The sequence below is a fragment of the Pinus tabuliformis genome, chromosome 7 (genome assembly GCF_031772625.1).
Source record: "Pinus tabuliformis cultivar Carrire ecotype Pingquan chromosome 7, CPIR1, whole genome shotgun sequence".
NCBI classification, from domain to species: Eukaryota; Viridiplantae; Streptophyta; class Pinopsida; order Pinales; family Pinaceae; genus Pinus; species Pinus tabuliformis.
This window is the reverse complement of record NC_142293.1, coordinates 940,450,218-940,472,708: the sequence shown is the minus strand read 5'-3', so window position 1 is coordinate 940,472,708 and position 22,491 is coordinate 940,450,218. Positions and strand designations below refer to the sequence as shown.

The 22,491-nt window shown below is 40.1% G+C and overlaps 1 protein-coding gene across 1 annotated transcript in view; it reads right to left on the bottom strand.

Moving 5' to 3' along the window:
* The window catches only part of LOC149250731 (NAD(P)-binding Rossmann-fold superfamily protein), a 326,674-nt gene that overhangs the window by 282,264 nt on the left and 21,919 nt on the right, over positions 1-22,491 (bottom strand). Inside the window, exons 2-4 of the mRNA XM_089453731.1 lie at positions 20,610-20,689; positions 20,137-20,248; positions 1,292-1,439 (exon numbers count right to left, since the gene is read on the bottom strand). Coding sequence (XP_089309857.1) covers positions 1,292-1,439; positions 20,137-20,248; positions 20,610-20,689 — 340 coding nt within the window. The remainder of the gene's footprint in view (positions 1-1,291; positions 1,440-20,136; positions 20,249-20,609; positions 20,690-22,491) is intronic.

Below are 22,491 nucleotides of genomic sequence, written 5' to 3'. Positions count from 1 at the left end.
CACCGTATTTCTTATATTTTACAATGTGATAGTCGTGCTTCAATCTTTTAAGGAAGCACTAATTCTTACCTTCCTAGAACTGGTCATTGCACTCCCACTTTGTATCGTCACTCAGGTACTATGGTGTCCTGTTGACATAACTTTGGTCATTTGTTGGACATTAATAGACTTATCTTATTTTATCTTATTGTGGTTTGTCATAAAGTTAAGTGTGCTTTTTAAATCTGTACAATTGCCATAATGTTTTAATCCTAGGTTGTTGCCAAATCTCATGTTCTCTTTCTTGTTCCTCAACATTAGAAAGGTGTTGTGTCTGAGACACATGCACGTGGACCTATACAAGATGTGATTCCCCTAACGAGCATTTATTTCTTATGAAAAAAATGTCGTCAAGCAAATTTTCACAAGATACATCACTCATTCATCTTAAAAGATGTGTGTTTTTGTTTTGGTAGGTATTGGGGAAACACTACACATTTACAGAAGGTTAGCACATTATGGAACTCAGATCACCTTTTGGCTAAGTTGTCATGTTCAAGGGGTGGCATCCACGACATCAAGACCCAAGACTTCTGCCCAACCTCATTTTCTTGCCCGTCATCACAAGCACATGTTAACAGAAGCATGCCCAGTGTGGTTAGAACATGTATCATCACCACAGTAAGCACTCTACCTTTACCGCAAGACCAGGACCACTGGACAGAACACAGGAGAGCATGTCCAATGGTGTTTGAACCTGATTGGTCATAACAATAAACACTACCTTTACCAATATACCATGGGCTGTTGACCAGAAGTACTTATATTCAAATCATATTTGGCCATTCTGTTATTTGTTAGGACTGCCATTTTTAGGATATGCTAGCCTTCCCTTCTGATGTAGGCGAAGATGTCTTGTCTAACAATTGTTTGGCTCCAAGTTGTCACAATAATGATGTACATGTATCTTTATTTGTATTGTAAATTGCAGTGTATGAGATATTTTCCAAAAAATAGTAAATATTGTTATCAAGAAGCACCACCCACCAACCAGCCATTCAAAAGCTAGAGTCAGTGCTCATATTTCACGTAGGCCTTGCCAACTCCTTCAGATAAACATTAAAATTTATCAAGTTTCTAAAATTTAAAGCGGGTCAAAATTTTGACCTGTTGAGAAAAAAAATCTCTTGCAAATATTTCCAATTATGAAGTGCAGACACTTGACTTTCAAATGAATAACACATGAGAATTCTTAAAGAGCTCAAACTAAAGATAAGCAAAGTTCAAATGGAATTCATGGACTGTGTCAAACCTGATCAAAATCAACAAGTCGGAGCCTTCCTACCCCTGATCGAAGTAGCATTGTGGCAGCATGACTGCCAACACCACCAAGGCCAACAACTACAACAAATGCTCTATTCACTGTCCGCTGGGACTCTAAGCCAAAAAATTGCACATTCCTGTTGAAAGAGGAAAGCACATTGGGTGTAAAGTTTTAGTCAATATTTAACTAAGCTACAGAGCAAAGTTGAGCTGTTAAATCAATTAACATGACAAATCAACATTATCAGTGTGAAAGTAATTTTATAAACAGTTTTTCGAAAAAAAGTGTAGGTAAGCCATAAGCAATTCTTTATGAGAACAGCTCTCTTTTCTCTTTTCTGTTGCTTTTATTTAAGCCATGGATTACATTGGATATCTGTGACAATCGTATAGGAGTAACTTCTAGAAGAAATAAACAAGAACCAAATAAAATTGTCCTCATTGATTCCAGTGGTCCTCTATCTTATCACTGGATCAGAGCGACCACATGAACTTAACGGGGGTTTGAGCGCATTTTGCTTGGTGGCTAGAGGAAAGGGGTTTTTTGGGGCATAACGACACAAGATGCACACTTTGCAGGTCGATACTACCTCCTTGCTATTAGTCCTCCTATGCCACACCAGGATAGCAAACAGGAATACAGTGGCCGTTTCTCAAAGAATGTAGTTGCTGCCCCCAAAACAGGAAGTTCCAATTCTAGTTCGAATGCCAGTTTCTTGCACAACATGATTCAACAGCAGTGGTTTGGAATCTTCCTTTGGACCATCATTATTTATTCGCATCTTTTTGGATCCATGGGAAAGGTGGTTTTATGATTACCAAATGAAAACTTCAGATCATAGCACTGTGATTTAAAGCCTATTCCAACAGTTTTGTGAAGCATATTCTATCATCCTTTCAATATGTTAAATAGATGTTAACACCAGGAAATCCATTCTAGATAAGATATGAATTCCTGAGGCAAAAGAAATCCAGTAAGAGGAAGGATGGGACCATGCTCAAGGAGACATGGTATCAAATTAAGATAAGCCTACGAGCCATTCATATCCCTGTCAGTGACAGCAAAGAGTGATGAAACCAGAAACTGTGAGAGATCAGACATACTGCTACCATGTGCTCTAGAGGTAGCAACAGTCAAGCTATCTAACCAATGACCATTGTTTATATTATCATTAAGTGAAAATTCTTTCACAAAGTATCAGACATGCAATACTGGTACAAGGCCCATTGAGTAACAGTTGACAGCTACTATTACTCAGATATTGTATGTATATCAAAGGTCGTGCATGTTACCCCTCATATGGCATGAATATTATTACAGGTTGAATTTTGGCTTTGGAACCAAGATGTTGGTGTTTTGATGCATATTTACTTTTGTATTATCATCTTTCATTGGAGGATTGTATTTTGTGTTGGAATTTCCATGCACCCTAGGTCTGGTCTATGCCTTAGTTAAGCACATAAACACACTAGAGTTTCCCAACCAAAAACAACTTTGCACAGTGGAATATAACAGCAATGAGATTAATTACAGTACACAGTATATATGGCCCAAAACACGTTCCTTATTAGTCCTTCAATAAGAAACCATAGGGCTCCCGTGCCAGGGATCATGGCCCTTTACAATCCCTGTACAAATGCCAAATATAATACAAAATACCTGGGCTGAGGCTAAGTCCTTTTAGTCCTCATCTACCCTTGATCCTCGCTGTCTTTTGCCACCAAACTCTTCAGCTGTCTGCTGCAATACACAGGGCACTCCTTGCCCTCCTCACACTTCCCAGCCAACTCCTTTAGGCTAACAGTCAACCTCTGCCCACCGGGCAGCTCCACTGACAGCTTCTTAAGCCTAGGCCTATCCCTTTAGTCCATAGACTTCTTGCTGTCCCCTGCTGTTAGCCATTTAACACTTAGAGCAGCCCTTATTCTCCTTGATCAGCCTTGCAGCCAGCCCTAACCAGGCTGCGGCCTCTTCTACCGGCTCACGAAACTTCTGTTCAGCCCCTCAGCTAGCCTCTTGACTGCCCTCAGCCTCCTTCCTGACCTCTGTCCAGCCTTTCTGGGCCTCGGCTGCCCTGCTGTAAGGCTCGGCCTAACCTCAACAGTCCTTGGCCTCCTATGATCTGTCCTCGGTCAGCTTCTTCCACCACAGTTCAGCTCTCAACTAGGGCTCAGACCTCTCCCTTGTGCCTGCAGCCCACATTCCTATCCACAGCATGCTGCTACAGGCCTCCGATCAGTCCCTAAACAGTCCATGTTTAGACCTTGGATGCCCTGTTATAGGTGCGGCCTATTCCAGCAAGACTGCGGCCTCCAAACTGACCTTTACTTGTCCTCTTTTCTACCTCAGAAGACTCAACCAGCTACAGCTAGGTCACAGCCTACTTCTCCCTTTGAAGTTTGGGAGCAGATCCCTTAGCTAACCAGAACATAGAGAAACTCGGCCCTCCTAGCTTCCTGCGGCTCCTCAAGGGCTGTTTTGCGGCTAGGTGACTAGGTCACTTTAGCCTCCTTTTCTTCACAAGATGAATGTCCTTCTCCCCTTGTGATTAGCCTCTCCTTTGGCTTATATTTATAGTTGTCCATGGGTCACATAGGGAACCCCTTGGTCCATTAAAGTGTTGCCTACTCAACCTATTAACATTAAATTAGAATATTAAATTCACCTCCTTGGGTTCCAAGCCTACTCCTTTGGGTCAAAACCCCAAACTTTGGGCATCTTGCCACAAGCTCTCTTTTTGTGGGATTTTTCCACTCAGAAATACGTTCTGAGCTACCCAATTTCAAAATTTTGTGGACCATTTGGTGCCTTCCTAGAGTTCTGGTAGGCATAATGCACTCCTAGATGCTCTATTCAACGATGGAACAAGCACAATACTAAATGAATGGAGCCCATCTCTTCATAATAGCTAGTGTTTAACATAGCCCGATATTCATCTAGGGTTAGGGTTTTTGCATGCCTCAGTGCTCAATTAATGTTATGGTTTTAACTTTTGGACCCTCTAAAATCTTCTTGAAAGGCTACATGTGACTAGCCTCACATGTGTGAATCATGGGGGTTGACATGGCATCTACTTAGTACCATGGTCATCAACAAGTTAGGTCAACTTGCGAGAAGCATAACCTCCACATATGAACTCCAATTGAGGTGATTTTTGCACTGTTGGAAAGCTCTTGATGTGTAGAACAATGTCAAGAAGCTACAAGCTATGCTTGGAAATTTTTGACCCAAAAAGTGCCATTTGATACCTCAAAGTAGCTCTACAAGGTTCAAAACCCCAAATCTCCAAACTAGAACCTACCACTAAAATGTACCTTGCAAGCAAATTCCTCCAATTTCTCCACCTAGAAAGTACCAAGATAGATGAAAATTTATATAATGATCAATTCCAAATTAATAGAGCCCAGTGAAAACCAAAAAACTCCATTACAGTTCCAACAACCTATGGAGACCCCACCACCGCTCTAACAAGGGCGGACCCTTACATCATTTAAGAGAGGTTCTACCTAGCTCTTCTTCGTGCTTCAAGCTAGAATCACTTCAAGAAGAAATGGCATGGTGCATCCCTAACACTAGTAACTAAAGAACTTATGGACACAAGCATGTCCTATTGTATTTGTTAGTTGTTGGATCTTGTGGGCTATTAATGACCAATATGTATTCCATTTTTACATAGTCCAACCTACCCATTAAGTGATTAACAAGTGATTAGAAATAGGATTAGACGTATGGTCAATATAATCATCTTTCTGATTTTTTATGTGGGTTATTGTTTCTTTATTGTTCATTGATTACTTTCTAGTAAGTTGTTCCAGTGTTTCTTGTTATTGCTACTTTTTCATATTGATCTAGGGCAATTTTGCCCTAGGGTTTCCACTAACAAATAAATTTCTCCCTCTATTCTACACAATTTCTATATTTATTTATTTATTTTTGTAGTGAGCAATACTATTCCTTAGTAATTTTCAGCAAAGCAAGTATCATTTCATAATTTCAATCTGTCATTGACAATATGGTAAAACAGTAGATCTCAGTGGAGCAATGTATCATTCAGCATTTTCAATTCTTTCATTAATACATCAAACCCAACAGCGTAGTGCTAATTGCCCAACGAAGCCAGGAAACGTATAGGTCAATACAATATTTGACTCCACATCATAGGAATATAGAGACCAGACATTAAATTCAAACATGCACAGTACCCTAACTAGTTATATCGAACTATCCAAGTGCAGTTTCCTAAAGGCAGAATTCTATGCAAGCTCTTGCGTGGCAAAATTCTTAAAAAATCATGGGACCGCACTTATTTCCTGCCTCTATTTTCTAATTTGAATGCTAGAACTTACTCCACAAAACTCGATTGTTGTAATCTTCAAGCATTGCAACTCCCTTTGTAACTTCAAACCTGTGGAAAACCCTAGTTTTTCCATAGGAAAAAATTGGCAGCCAAGAGAGAGATAGTCCAAAACAAAACCATAACTTCGTTGCCTTCTTCCCATAATTTAAACTTACCCCACAAAACTCGGTTGTTGTAATCTTCAAGCACTGTAACTCCCTTTGTAACTTCGGACCTACGAAAACCCTAGTTTTTCCACAGGAAAAATTTGGCTGCCAAGATAGAAAGAGAGAGAGTCCAAAACAAAACCATAAATTCGTTGCCTTCTTCCCATAATTTCGCACTTCTTATCTTCCTCAGAATGCTCAAGAAAAGTTGAATCTTCGAATGTGTGTAATGGAGGCCGAGTTCTCCTCTATATATAGCTTTTCAAGTAAGTGCATGGGTCTCTTCTAGGCTGACTTAGGGGGTTGGCCGACCTGACTCTTGGTGAGTTTCTAGACCATTCTTTTACATAAAATATTTTTCTTTTTCTTTGATACATGAGCCCTCAAAGGGTCTTTACATCATGACTTTGACTCAATACCTAGAGCACTCAATGGGTGCTTTGACCTAGAATAAATAACCATGGGCAAGAAACTCATTTACAAATAAATTATTTTTATTTTTATTTTTTCTTCTTTTGACTAAGTACAATAATAATTACAATTATGAAGACTGACACTACTCCCTCTTAACTAGGGAGGTATTCATAATTTGACAATCGGTGCATGGATAGTACTTCCTTTAAAGAGTTCTTATAAGAAGAGTCAGATTGGTAAGCTATCTCATAAGCTATCTGCTCAACTTATATCAGTGCATCTCATTATATCAACCAACATTGTCATATAGCAAGGCCTTGACTAACAGCTCTATCTCTCCACTAGATTAGAGCACAATGCTGGGGAGACAATGATTTATAGACACCTTCATCATTGTCTCTCAAGGCACATACCCCATCCAGATGTTCACAAGGTATGTCCTTTTAGGACCATTCCCCTCTTGGATTTACACATCCTCAAGGAATCTCCTCTTCAACTACTCTTGCCTATTGGATGCCCTACCTCATCCTCAAAGAGTATCGGTTCCTGAGACTACTTCTATCCTAAGAAGTATTGGTCTCAGATGCTTACCCAATCCTCCATTCTTTCTTCATGATGTGTCTATCTCTCCCTCTCAACCAAGGAGGATCTACTCATTCCTTTACACATGAAAGGAATATATCCAAGCTCCCTCTCAACTAGGAACTTGCTTCCAATATCAGTTGTTCATTCTTCTGTGGAGATCATGGTATTATCAACTACTTGTAGGCCTCCTTTTTCTGCAACATCAACTTCTATACACATCATGGAGCCATGTTTTTTCACAACTTCTCATAGGGTCATGCCATTACTTTCCATATCATGAATCTTTACTCGTTGCATATTCATGAACCAATCACTATGGAGCTTGAACATAGCTCCCTCTAAGCATTGAGAAAGTGATGTACCAAGACATGATCATCGAACCATTTGCAACCTACTACCTTTCCTATCAATTATATATATCCTTCGGACTTAGACAGCCAAAGTCATCCATTCAATATCTGCAATCGAGTTTCAATCATATCATATTTGTCTGTCACTAAATATTCCTGCAAAGCATCTTCTTTTGGTAGCAGAACTATATTGAACCATCAGAGCCGTTGAATTATAATAGCTTATTTTCAGCATGTCATGCCTTGTCTTCATCAATATCCTTATTCAATCATTAGGAAGAGTCATCCTAATATTGGGTCATCATGTTAGGGATTTTGCAGCGCCCTCTCAAATCAACAGTCTTTCATACTTTATTTTGATCATTACTTTACATCATGCTAGTGCAACCAGGCATATACCTGCAACCCGCTTTTTCCTGCAAACTGAAAACATGAGTTAACTAAATCAAATAGGAATCTCAAAAACATGCATACCTTTTATTTCAATCAGTGATTTGGTCTTCTTCAAACTGCTCCCCGTCTTGAAAATGAGGCTTCATCATGCTACAGTTGTGCCAACAAACCTCCAAGAAGCTTGCTCCAAATCTGAGAGAGTAGAAAATGTCTACAATATCATCATGGTCCTTCTTCCACTAGGCGAAGAAATCTTCCCATGAAGTTATTCAATGGAGGATCCTTGAGTGACCCTCACCAACCAGCTGCTACACGAACTTCTTCATTATCATGTGCTAGACGATTATTACTAATGTATTAGACATTTGTATAACATATTCTTTTAGAAAATCTTCTTCACCAAGCATTCACAATCTTATGAATCTTTATATCAAAGTGCCCAAGGATCCAACTTGATTACCAGGTTTACCACTTTCAGGGTCCTTATTTACTTATCCTTCTTCCTTCTTTTCTTCATGATGTACCTGCAACACTTATTGACAAAACTACCAAACAAAACATGTAATAATTAAAGCATCATGTCAGCTTGTCAATATAGAGTATTCAGGTAATTTGAAGGATGGACTACAAATGTCAACCCTAGACTTAAGGACTAGATGTCATATACAACTCATCATCCTCATCCACTCATACTTGACATGAGCCCTAGATTGCTCACAAACCTTAGAGACAAAGGGTTAGGGTTTTTATGAGGGAACAGGCGAATCAAGGTAAGAGTTTTTATAAGGCTAGGGTTTTTCTACATACCATTAGCAACTCTCAAAACAACAAAAAACTACAAACCCTAGAACCATATAACCAATTCAACCCTAAAGACATCTCATGTTTAGACCCTTAATAAATGTCATACATACATACCTCATGATTACATACCTTTATCCTTCATGATCATAGATGTTGCTACAAGACTTGCTCTAGGATGCCATAATCTTCAAAAGCAAAGACTTCCCATATGTCAAAGTCTTACACAGGAACTGTTGCCTTTATCATTGAACCAAGGTGTTGTATACTTCTTTCAAACGAGTTGAATAGTACTACTTCTTGAGGAACAAGATACAATATGTTGCAGACCTCTACTGCTAGATGCTTGTAGCTTCTCCCCTAAAGATGATAAATTTGCCTTTATAAGAGAGATTGCAAGACTTGTTCTAAGATATTGTCCCTCTAAATAGGGCTTCCCAAGCTACTGCTCTTCTTATCATTGATAGAATACTACTTCTTCTCCTTGATACAAAGATATTATATCATGTTTAGATATCAACTCTCCTTACCCTTACTGCTATATGACTATCAATGCAAGAGGATCTTCTGATGGTAGACTAAACCCTATGTCTAGTCAACTTCTTTTAAAGCGAGAAATGCTATTATGAGAACTTTGGGATAACCCTTTGGTTAGGGCTTTCCCCAAAACACTAATATACACCAGATCAAAGTATGTTATTGCTCAAAATGAGGAGTCTTTCAAAAAGCAATGTATGCCATTGAGGAGGATTCTTGTCATACTGTCAATACTTCAAGAGTTAATATATATGTGTGTGTGTGTGTGTGTACTCCTCTAGACAATTTCCAAAGGTGACTTCTTTGTGATTTTCTTTTTTTAGGTATGGTGACCATTGAGTAAACTTTGTTGATTTGGGGTAGCATCGGATGTGCTCTAGCCACGAAATTTGGTGGAAAGGTTGGGGCACATGAGATCTCCAATACCCAAAAAGGGTTTGGGCAGATTCTAAACAGATCAGGAGATATTAAAATAATTAATATTTTTAATGGAGTCCCTAAGTCTAAACTTAGGGAAAATAAAATATTAATGTGTATTAATATGAATCTGTGTTAGAATGGTCCAAAAGGACATGGATCAAGCCAGATCTAATTTTAACCGTTGATTAGGGACTTAATCTCGGCCGTTGAGATGTCAACAGAAAAAGTATAAGAGGCTTGAGGGGCACTTGGAGAACACACTGAGGGAGACCAGTCAGTTCAATTTTTGAAGCGGGGTTTGCCGAGAAATTGAACCAGTGATCTGAAGAGCAGTCAAGAGACAGCAAGTATAGAACAAAGAGACGGGAGATCAGCACAGAAGAGGCAAACGTAGAGCCAAAGGAAGCCACACAGAGGCAACAAGACTGCACAAAGCCAGAAGGGCCTGCGTCATCCACGCAGAGGCTACAGGAGTGACGCAGAAGCCCAGAGAGGCTACGCAGGGCCTCAGTACGCTGACACAGAGGGTTTCAGGCTGTGGCAGAGGTCAGTAGGGCCTACGCTGGGTTTAGGAAAGTGCTGGAAGTTTGTCTATCTGTGGGTAAGCCAGTTTGGCACCCTGTTGTACAAAAAAATTGTTGAATAATAAAATCCTCCCTTGCTGCACCGGTTTTCCCACACTGGGTTTTTCCGAGGACATTAGTCCAAAATAACTGTGTCAATGTGTGCATATTTTTGTTTCCGTATTACAATGTGATATCTGCAACAGTATTTATTTTAATGTTTGTTGAAGTAATTTCATGAATAACTTATGATGAAGTAAGTAGGAAAAGTAAATCAATTGCTACAGTGATAGAATTTTCACATGGTATCAGAGCAAGTAATCAAAGACAAAAAGGGAAAATCAATTATGGGTCGAGACCATGATGCAAAGGCATCCACCTCAGGGGACTCACGCAGATTTTCAGAAGATTGCACAAGAGAGGGAGATTTCGATTTCTCTTTGTTGGCTTCCAGGTTGGAAGAATAAGTGGCATGCATGACTAGTGTTGCATCATCAGAAGTATGGTATATAGACAGTGGAGCCTCGTGGCATATGACGGGAATCAAGGAGTGTTTCTCAGAATATCGAGAAGAGAGTATGAACTTTCAGATCACCATGGGGAACAAGGCAAAGTGTACTCCAGTAGGAAAGGGTACCATAGTTTTTCAGACATAATCGGGAGAGCAGTTTCGCGCCACAAATGTGCTCCATGTGCCAGGATTGGGGATGAACTTACTTTCCGTGTCACAACTACAAGGCAAGGGTTATGACGTCTACTTCATCAAGGAAAAGGTATACATCAAACACCCGAGCTGGAAAAAGAAAGTGCAGATCAGGATCAAAAGTAATCGTTTGTACAGATTACAACTAGAATCTCCATTAGCACTAATAGGCAGTCATGGGGACAAAGACTTGAACGAACTATGGCACAAAAGGATGGGTCACTTGCACCATGGAGCTCTGAAAATTCTCAGGAGCACTGTAACAGGAGTTTCGGATCTAAGTACGGAACGAGATTATGTATGCAGAAGATGCGCTCTAGGAAAGTATGCCAAGGCGGCATTTCCTAGGAGCAACCACAGGGCCAAGAGTGTACTAGGATTGATACACTTAGATATCTGTGGACCTATGTCCGTCAAAGCTCTCAGCGGTGCCGAGTATTTCCTTACTTTCATTGATGACCACTCGAGGAAAACTTGGATCTATTTTTTGAAAACCAAGGATGAGGTTTTCAGTGGATTCAAGGAGTTCAAGGCTCTAGTGGAGAATCTGACAGGTAAGAAAATAAAAGTCTTGCACTCAGATAATGGTGGAGAATATGTCGATAAGGACTTCACTGATTTTTGCGCTAAGGAGGGCATCAAAAGAGAGTGGATAGCTCCCTACAATCCGGAGTAGAATGGGGTGGCAAAAAGGAAAAACAAGACTATTGTAGAAGTAGCTAGGGCCATGTTGTATGATCAGGATATGCCAAAATTCCTATGGGCAGAAGCATGCAACACAGCTGTCTACGTTCACAATAGGACTCCTCATCGAGCATTGGGCAAGATTACTCCAGAGAAAGTCTTCACTGGGAAGACACCTGAAGTCAATCATTTCAAGATATTTGGGAATTTGGCATATTGTTGCATACCCAAAGAAAAGAGGAAGAAGCTGGATCAGACTGCAGAAAAGGGGTATCTAGCAGGATATAGCGATAACGCTAAGGCATACAGGATCTATCTTCCAGGGAGCAGGAAGGTAGTAGTACAACGAGATGTAAAGTTCATGGAGGACAGAGCTTTCAGAAGATCTCACGAAATGCCTTCCAAGGAGCAATCGAAAGAGGATCCGTTGGTCATGCCTCTTCAACCAACGGAAGTGAAGAATCCTTCCTCAGATCAGGAAGATTCTCAGGATAAGGAAGAGGAGCAAACAGAAGCACCTGTTGGCAGAGGAAGAACCAGCAGGGAACTTCGTCAGATTCTGCGTGATGCAGAGAACTTCATTGGACAGCCAAGGAACAGTAAAAGGGAGCGAAAATAGCGAGACAGGTATCAGGCGTTAGTAGCTCAGGATGGAAAGCCTGCCAGCTACAAGGAGGCAGCTCAGCATCAGGTCTGGCTAGATGCGATGGTGGAGGAGTATAACTCCATAACAATAAACGATGTCTAGGAGGTGGTGTCAAGGCCTCAAGACAGATCTATGGTAGGTTCAAGATGGATCTACAAGATCAAATATGCTACGGACGACAGTATTGAAAAATACAAGGCCAGGTTTGTGGCTAAGGGGTATGCTCAAAAGGAAGGGATTGACTATGAGGAAACCTTCGCCCCAATAGCCAGGTATACATCTATTAGGACCGTGATATCTCTTGCAGCCCAGATGGGATGGGAGATCCATCAAATGGATGTCAAGACGGCATTTCTGAATGGGGTAATAGAAGAAGAAGTATACATTGAACAACCAAAGGGCTTTGAAACTCATGAGAAGAAGTCTCATGTATGCAGACTAAAGAAAGCCTTGTATGGGCTGAAGCAGGCACCAAGAGCATGGTATGGTTGAATAGATGGCTACTTGCAGAAGATGGGGTTTGTCAAGAGTGACGCGGATCCAAATCTCTACTATCTGGTCGTAGAGAACGAACCACTTATCTTAGTATTATATGTGGATGATCTCTTCCTGACAGGATCATCCATACTCATTGAAGACTGCAAGAAGAATCTAGCCACAGAGTTCAATATGAAGGATCTGGGACGAATGCACTATTTTCTAGGGTTGGAAGTTTGGCAACAGAAAGGAGAAATCTTCCTTGGGCAAGGAAGGTATGCTACAAAAATTCTGAAAAGGTTTGGGATGGGAGACTGTAGACCTATGGCTACGCCAATGATCACCAACTGGAAGAAGATTGATGCATCAGAAGACAAGGATGTCGATCCCACCCTATACCGACAGCTCATAGGGTCCCTGATGTATCTAGTCAATACCAGGCCAGATATTTGCTATGCTGTCAACACCCTCAGTCAGTTCATGGTGGAACCAAAGAGGGCTCATTGGGCAACAGCCAAGCACGTTCTCAGGTATTTACAAGGAATCGTTATTATGGGCTCTTGTACAACAAGGGGAAGGATATCAGGTTGAGGGGATTTACTGATGCAAATTGCGCAGGAAGTTCAGTGGATCGGAAAAGTACCTCTGGGTACTGTTTCAACATTGGATCAGGAATAACCTCCTGGTGCAGTACGAAACAGAAGTCCGTGGCTCTAAGCTCGTCTGAGGCAGAATACATGGCAACAAGCACAGCTTCGTGTGAGGCCATATGGCTTAGAAAACTGCTGGTAAACCTATTCAGAAGAAATATGGAGGCGACCAAGATCATGTGTGATAATCAGAGTTGCGTCAAACTCTCTGAGAATCCAGTATTTCATGATAGGTCAAAGCATATTGATATTCGGTGTCACTTTGTCAGAGATTGTGTCCAACGTGGAGTTGTATAGTTGAGCTACACTCATAAAGGGGAACAAGTGGCAGATATCCTCACCAAGGCCCTTGGAAAGTCAAAATTTGACAACTTCAAGGAAAAGATGGGGATGGTAAAGAACCCCCTTCAGAAGTAGTGTGTTAGCAGCACAAATGAAGAGGGAGTTGCAGTGCAGATGCAGTGTTGGGAGAAAGGACCAACAGCAGCACAGATGCAGAGGGAGTTGCAGTGCAGATGCAGTGTTGGGAGAAAGGACCAACAGCAGCACAGATGCAGAGGAAGGTGCAGTGCAGATGCAGTGCTGGGAGAAAGGACCAGCAGCAGCACAGATGCAGAGGGAGTTGTCGTACAGATGCAGCAGTGGCAGTGGCAGAACCATGGGCAACAGTACAAGATGCAGCAGTGCAGAGGATGTTGGGCAGGGAGGCCTAGCATCAGCACAGGTACCAATGTCGGATGATCAAAGTAATACTTAGTGAGGAGTATTGCTAGAGCACAGTCCTCGCTAAGAGGGAGTGTTGGTTTGGGGTAGCATCCGATGTGCTCCAACCACGAAATTTGGTGGAGAGTTTGGGGCACATGAGATCTCCAATACCCAAAAAGGGTTTGGGCAGATTCTAAACAGATAATGAGATATTAAAATAATTAATATTTTTAATGGAGTCCCTAAGTCTAAACTTAGGGAAATAAAATATTAATGTGTATTAATATGAATCTGTGTTAGAATGGTCCAAAAAGACATGGATCAAGCCAGATCTAATCTTAGTCGTTGATTACGGACTTAATTTGCAGAACACACTGAGGGAGACCAATCAGTTCAATTTCTGGAGCGGGGTTTGCTGAGAAATTGAACCAGTGGTCTGGATAGCAGTCAGGAGGCAGCAAGTATGAAACAGAGAGACGAGAGATTAGCGCAGAAGAGGCAGACGCAGAGCCAGAGGAAGCCACGCAGAGGCAACAAAGACTACGCAGAGCCAGAAGGGCCTGTGTCATCCACGCAAAGGCTGCAGGAGTGACGCAGAAGCCCAGAGAGGCTGTGCAGAGCCTTAGTAAGCTGACGCAGAGGGTTTCAAGCTGTAGCAGAGGTCAGTAGGGCCTACGTTGGGTTTAGGAAAGTGCTGGAAGTTTGTCTATCTGTGGGTAAGCCAATTTGGCACCCTGTTGTACAAGAAAATTGCTGAATAATAAAATCCTCCCTTGCTGCACCGGTTTTCCCACATTGGGTTTTTCCGAGGACATTAGTCCAAAATAACTGTGTCAATGTGTGCATATTTTTGTTTCTATATTACGATGTGATATCTGCAGCAGTATTTATTTTAATGTTTGTTGAAGTAATTTCATGAATAACTTATGATGAAATAAGTAGGAAAAGTAAATCAGATGCTACAGCGATAGAATTTTCACAAACTTCATAGGTCTGCTCCTTCTCTCACTGATTCAACTTGGATATTGTGTATATATATAGATCTTCGTACTGTGATTTTTCTCCACAAGATCTCGACGTCTATAGCATAGTACAGGACAGATACTTCTTGATAAAAGAATATTTCAAAGGGGTAGATTCAACAATTTGAGTTTGGAATACTTGTAGCATGTGACTATCATAACTTCATGATTTTTGCACCACTTTATAGGTCTAAGATTTATCCTTCAAACAAGATCATTGTAGCTTAAAGCTTCTTCAAATAGCTCGGACTTGGGTTACTTTTATGCACAGTACTTTGGCTTCTTTGTGAATGTATCGATGGCTCCAACAGGAGGTCTCGGCTTCCGCTGTTGAGTCTTTTGACTAGGCCTATAAGGCCTCTAACCAACTCGGATTTGACTATTGGCTATGAGGATTGATCCAATCCAACAAATGATTCCTAAAACAATGATTCGGTTACCCATGAACATGCTCAGACTCTAATATTTGAATGGAGAAACAACACAATGAATTTGACCTAAACAATAGAGATTTCAGATCTTCAGAATTCGCCTTTTCTTCTAAGGAGCTTGGTCCTATATAAGCAAGATAGTTAGCCTCTCGATGCTTCAAATTAATGTCTTTTATGTCTTTGCTCTTCTTTCCACAGGCTTGCAACCTAGACACTGTATTTAGGGCTAATATATGTGCCCACAATTTCATTAGCCTTTCCTCTAGGAGCTCGGCCTTAGAGATTTCATCTCCCCTTGAAATCTTGAAGCCTTTAGTGACCTTCTAACTTCCTTGTATGCCAATGTCCTAGCTCTGATACCATGTTGAGAAATCTAGGGCTTCCATTGGGGTTTGATTAGTACATGATTTCTCTTTAAATCTAGGGCTTCCATTGGGGTTTGATTAGTACATGATTTCTCTTTTATATTGATATTTATTTGTGATACATTATTACTTCATCATTATTATTATTAAATTCTTTGCATCATCAAGATAAATGTCAAACAAGAAGATCACAAATGCAACAAAAGAGACACCAGAGATAGGCTCCAAGCCAGGACAAAACCCCTCAATATGGGAAAACCCAGAGAACTTGTTAGTTTTTGTAGCATCGAATGGTGTTCTAGTTTCGACAGTTGTCAGAGAGGCTAGGAAACAACAAGACTCCATAACCCATAGAAAGTTTCAGGAAAATCCACCTAAAGATGCCTTAATTAAGTTAACTAATCAGTAATCAAATTTTTCCTAAGTCTAACTTATGGAAAATGATTAATTAACAACAATTAATTGAGGAAGGTGAGATTTCTCTAGAAACGCACACAGATCGACAAGGAAATGATCTCAGCCATTGATTAAGTTTTAATCTTAGTTGTTGGAATCCCAACTGGAGATTATAAGAAGAGGTCTATGGGTAGAGATGGATAAACACACTTGAGATCGATTTCCTTGGGTAGTTTGACTTTCCAGAGAGTAGCAACATTTTGTCGGAAGAGTTTGAGCAGAGAGGGGACGCAGATACAAGGAGGGGCAGAGATAGTGAGTCCGGAGGAAGAGTTCCTGAGAGTCAGCTACAGGACGGTCGAGTTTCCTTAGTGACGTTGTGTAGTGTTGGCGCAGAAGCTTCAGAGGCAGAGTTCGATTTGACGAGAGAGTCGAGTTTCCTCAGTGAGGTTGTGTAGTGTTGGCGTAGAAGCTTCAGAGGCAGAGTTCGATTTGGCCAGACAGAGGGTCGATTTAGTTGCTGGAGGCCGCGAGAATTTTAGGAAGGGGCTAGTGAGTCATTCTCAGAGGCTAGATTGGGCAGACAGCTTGATCAGTTGCAGTTCCAAGCAGAGCGTACAAGTGCCTACACAAATTTGATGCAGAGGCTAGAGGAGGGGTTTCGTGGAGCCCAGTATTCGCCAGTTTTGGCGCTAGATCATGGCCAGGTGAGACAAAATTTGTCCCACTAATTTTTGTGGCCAATTTTCCTGTAGTGGATTGTCAGTTTGGGCATCTAGTTGTACTCAAAATTTTCTCACTACTGCTTAATAATAAAAACCCTCAGTTGTTGCAATGATTTTCCCACATTGGGCTTTTCCAATGACATTGTTGTTTGGATGACTGCTTTGGGATGACTTTGACCAGCTAAGGAGGCTGAGTTTGACTGCCTTTGACAGAGCTTCAAAGGGGATGTTTTGCTACTATGTTGACCATCTGACTTTCTTGATAGCACTGCATTTGACTGCAATTGACTGCAGATTTGACAAGGTTGTTTTGACTTTGATTTGGCAAGTCAAATTTGGATTTTTGTACTCTCTGTTGAACATTTGATATAGTAATAAGAAGAATTGATCAAAGGGTTTTCCCCATCTTGGGGTTTTCCCCTGGCATCCGCCAAATCTGGTGTTCTCTTGTCTTGGCTTGTCTTCTGCATTTTATTCATGTTCTATCTATAGTTATTGTCAATGTGATTTATGGTTGATGTGATTGCTATTAGAAAACTAAATTGGAAATTTTCCTTGGGATGCTAAAGGACATTGAAGTAATTGAGCTAAGAATAGAAGATACCACTATGAACTAAAATTAACAATTTGTCTATATTTTGCGTGAATGAATTTAAATTAGGTTTTCTAAAATGTTCTATGTCAAAATGCATATTGTTTATTGGAAATTTTGCTGAAATTTTGCATGTTAAAATTATTCTTCCTTGAAACCTATAGAAGCACTCCTATGGTGCATCTTCTATACTTAATTTCTCCCCTCACAAAAAAGGTAGCTAGGGTTTTACAAGATGAAAATAAATATTTCCCACTTGCTCCAATCAAATTTCATCTTCCTTTAAAATTTCCCTAAAACTCTATTAGTCCTTGTAGGATTATGCATTGGCCAAGGCTGTGTTGATCAAAATCCATCAAAACTTAAATATTTTTCTTTTCTTTGCTTCTTCTAGGTTTTCTATGGCAAGCCGTTAGGGTTTTCCTAGGGCCAAATTGCCATAAAGTTGAGCTTGGGTGGATCCTTGTGGATGAAAGTCCAAGGTTTGGACTCTTGAACCCTTAAATCGCAAAATATAGCATTTATAACGATCAAAATTCCCTACTTAGGGCTGATGTCATCTTTTCCTAGCTCCTTTGTGTATTGAAACCCTAGTGCTTAGCTAGGATTCAACTTGAAGCCTATTTGAGTGTTCCCCTATCCCATTGTTGACTTAAAGCATTCTGGAAATCCTTTCTTTGACTAATGCATATCTAGATACTCCTTATCATTGCCTATCAATAAACCCTAACTCGTAGTAGTCCTTAGTCTAGAATTAGGATACTTGTTCCTTTATAAAGAATACTTGAGTCTATTCTAGCTTTAAAGTATCATTCCCCAAGCCATTTATATCACTTTGTGTAATGTTCCTGGGAAATTAATTGCTTAAGAGACAAAATAGCCTATCAATCCCCATAGCCTACAGTCCTCAATAAAGGGGAAAACCCCAAAATATGCAATGTCTGGGAGTGTTTTGGGGAAGCTGGGCAAAGAAACCCAAAATTGGGGTTTGGAGTGAAGTTTATTCAATCAATTAAGAAGAGGAGACCCCTCTAGGAAATCTATAAATACAAAAGGGTTGAATTAGTTTTGGAGCATGATTGAATTGGATCTTTTATCTCTATTTTTCTTGAGCCTAAGGCTCTGAGGGTTTTAAGATCGCTTCCCTCCTATCAATTTCGGTGGTGAAAGATTCCACCCTAGTTGATAACCTATTTATCTTTCGTTCTATTTTTTCTACATATGTTCTGGCACTGGGTATTGGAAATTGGAATAGGCTTCAGGCTTGAGAACGATTCTCAAGAACAGTGTCTGCTTAATATCAATCTGCTCAGGTCATACAAGCTTGTTTGAGGTCAGATCGTGCAAAAGTACTGATTGATATTTCGTGAACTAAATTGACGGAAAAACAGAAGTACCCATTTTTGAGGTCCCCAGGCCAGCGAAGATCATTCCAGCCAAAATTAAGAGACTCTGTGACCTTGCGGAAACATCTTATTATTCTATTACAGGCCGAAGGTTTGAGGTGGTTCTAAGATAGTTCAAATTACGTGAAAGATGGCCAAGCCCACTTAAAGAGACGCAACTTATGATCCAAACTTCCATGGTAAAGCGAGGCACTCTGAAATTCATATTCGTGGGCTGAGCAAGGTTTTTCTTAACCCTCTGGCAAGAAATGCAAAGTACCCTGGGAACTGTTTCACTGATCCGATGCCCGTGAGGTTTGGCTCCCGTAGCAAGACAGGAGGCCAAAGATTGTAGCTGCTCCAAGGTTGGTTGTGAAGACGCCGGTTGGAATTAACTCACTGATCTGAAGCAGTTTTTAATGAATGACCCAAATCGTATTTGTATAGAGTCTGCAGTTGTGGAATTTAATCAAATTCTATTTAGGGGACTACTGTGTTATCAAATTTATTCTGGCCTATCAATTATTGTATGTGGGTCATACTGTGAGGAACTAACGTGGGTCTGGTGAACAGTTATGTTGTTATGTTGGGTTTACTATATTGAATTAAAGGATTGGTTCTACTGCATATTAATATTTCTCTTTTGATTTACTGTAACATTAAGAAGACAATCTGTTCGATGAAAGATACAATAAACGTATTGCATTAAACTGCTGTATCAAGGAAGAAGATTTTGTGGAAAACCCTAGAAAATTGCCCTAGATCACTACATCTTGAACCTTCCAATAAGAATACCCTTATAGGTAAATATAAGGAAGCCTCCCTTGTGGTGTAGTTCCACTAAAGAGCAGGGGACTGTTTGCTGAGGTCACACTGGGCAACCAATCCCTTGTTGCCCCCATAGTCTCTGGTAAGGCTTTGCACCAGGCATCTGCTAGATTTTGCAGAGAGCAACATGCCTCTCATAATTGTGGTCTCTAAGCACTACTAGCAACAAATTTCAAGTGAATCCTACCATCCTTGAATCACTATGGTCTCACTGGGTCAGAGGCAATTAGTCCAGTGTTCATGTGTTGGTGTTCAACTCATATGCTATGGATTTGTGAAATTTTCTGCTTTAATCTTCTTGAAAATAATATTTTTCTTGATAACTGATTTGTTCTCCAAATTTGCAGCAGATACAAACTTTCTTCAGTGGATATTCTGGGCTTTTAATGGCCAAAGTTCCTCATTCCAGCCCTTGAGATCTTCCCAGAAGTTCACCATGATGATTTTTTTAATGATTTGGGCAAGAAATGTTTTATCAATCTCCACTGGAGGTGGTGTATTAAATATGACTAAGCCATGAATCACTAATTATTTTATACTATTTAACATAACCCTCGATTACACATTGGGACTAAAAGCAGATGCATGTAAAGCAACAAACTAATGAAAAATTATATTCCTTTGGTTGCATTTAGTTAATAAATGGATTGCAAATTACCTCGTAAGATGTTCATGAACTATCTCATCCTGCAAAAGATCTTCATCAGTAAACCCATTGTTTTCAATTTTTTTATCTGCTATCCTCTCTACCAGGGAACCTCTGCAATTTCCTGCAATGGAAAATTGCCAGTATCTGAAACTTGTAAACTTCCATCTTTCATATAAGCCTAAGCACGAAGCAAAAATAAAATTCATCCTTTGAATAGATGACATTCTAGAACCTTCAACAACCTCATGAATTTGAAAGTGCTGAGATCACAAAACGGAGCATACTTAGCAGAAATGAAATAAGGAGTAGTGATCTAAAATAAACAATCTAAAATTACATCCAAATAATCAAATCGTAATAAAATAACTTCAAAAACACAGATACTAACACCATTCCTTAGTGACAAAGTTCACAATCAATATACTTGATTCTTCAGATAAACAACTGCTTGTAATGTATATTAAGGAAAAAAGGGAGCTTACCATTTGAGAAATTATCGGTGTCTTGTTCTTTGTATTTGATTGATGAGAATCCTTTATTTGAATTTTTTAAACTCCTATCTCTGCAGCTTCCAATGGCACACTATCAGAGAGACGGCAAATTTCCTCACAGTTTCTGAAACAATATACATTTCCTTGCAATTTACAAAACAAGGTCATGCTGCATTACTGCTAACCTTCCCCTTAATAATCCTTGCAATTTGTAGTCATACAACATGCCAAATTATAGAAGGCCCAAAGCAGCACACATTGATATATTTATTATTTTCCTACATTTACATCTCAAATTTATAAATATGCTGGAGGAAAAGAAACAAAATAATGGACTGATGCTCATAGCTACAAAAAAAAATATTTCCACTGTGTGTTTTATATCATAATGTTGCATAGGTGTGGTGTTAAAATTGGAAACTAGGGCCAAATTCCACTATGGATAGCTCCTATCTCTGCAGCTTCCAATGGCACACTATCAGAGAGATGGCAAATTTCCTCACAATTTCTGAAACAATATACATTCCCTTGCAATTTACAAAACAAGGTCATGCTGCATTACTGCTAACCTTCCCCTTAATAGTCCTTGCAGTTTATAGTCATACAACATGCCAAATTATAGAAGGCCCAAAGCAGCACACATTGATATTATTTTCCTACATTTACATCTCAAATTTATAAATATGCTGGAGGAAAAGAAACAAAATAATTGACTGATGCTCATAGCTACAAAAAAAAAGATTTCCACTGTGTATTTTATATCGTAATGTTGCATAGGTGTGGTGTTAAAATTGGCAACTAGGGCCAAATTCCACTATGGACAGCTCCTCTGGGAAGATAATTGCAGCAGTGAATTCCCCAAATCAATATAAAAATTGTCTTATTTGGTCAAGCGAAAGTGTGTTATTGAATTTTTGAATTGTCTCATACAAATTATTATGGTCGGCCTCTCCTACATGTCGGCTCATCAAACCCAATGGACTCGTCTCTTGTCCCCATCGAATACTATATAGAGAAGTGCTCCATCACACTATGTCATATACTTATCACTCATTACTCTCTCTGAAATGGCCGCAGAAGTAAGAATACCTCCAGCGAAGAAGGAAGGGATAGTTTGATGTCTTGTTTGGGCTGCCTAATGGGCTGAGTTCCTTAGGCTGGAGCCCGAGTCTGTAAAATGCAAGTTTGGATTTATATGAGGACTGTTTTGGGCTCTCTTATCTCCTGTTACAGATCCGAGTTGTCATGAAGACCAACCACAGGCATAAGGAGGGTTTAGGTGTGAATCTGTGGTGTGAAAACCCTCTCCTTGGTGAGCCGCATCCTCAAGGATCCTACCACATGCCAGCCGCTGGCATTATCCTGTTGAACAAAGGGACTAAATGATAATCATATAGCCTGGTTAACCGCAGACCTATCTTGATGAAGGCAGGCTGTCATGAAGGTTGTTCGTGGGTTGAATTAAATACAGTCTTGTACTAGAGGAAGGACAGAATTTACTTGAAGAGAGGCTGCAGCAGAAGGATGCTTTGGATGGGTTGCAAGGGCTGTTGCGGTATGTCATAAGCCCTAACCAGGAGCAACAAAGGCAAGTACAGAAATGATATGATTTGTGGACCAAGCCTCTTCAGTTGTATGACATCTGGAACAACTTGACTGTTTCAGAATTTCATTTGTGATTGGGCCATCTATTGATCTAAGGGCTGTGCATCTGAATGTTCAAATTGGCAAGTCATTTTTGACTTTTTAATTGTACTCTCTCTCTCTCTCTGTTGAACATTTGATTCTAATAATAAGAAGAATTGATCAAGGGTTTCCCCATCTTGGGGTTTTTCCCTGGCTTGTGCCATATTTTCGTGTTCTATTGTCTTGG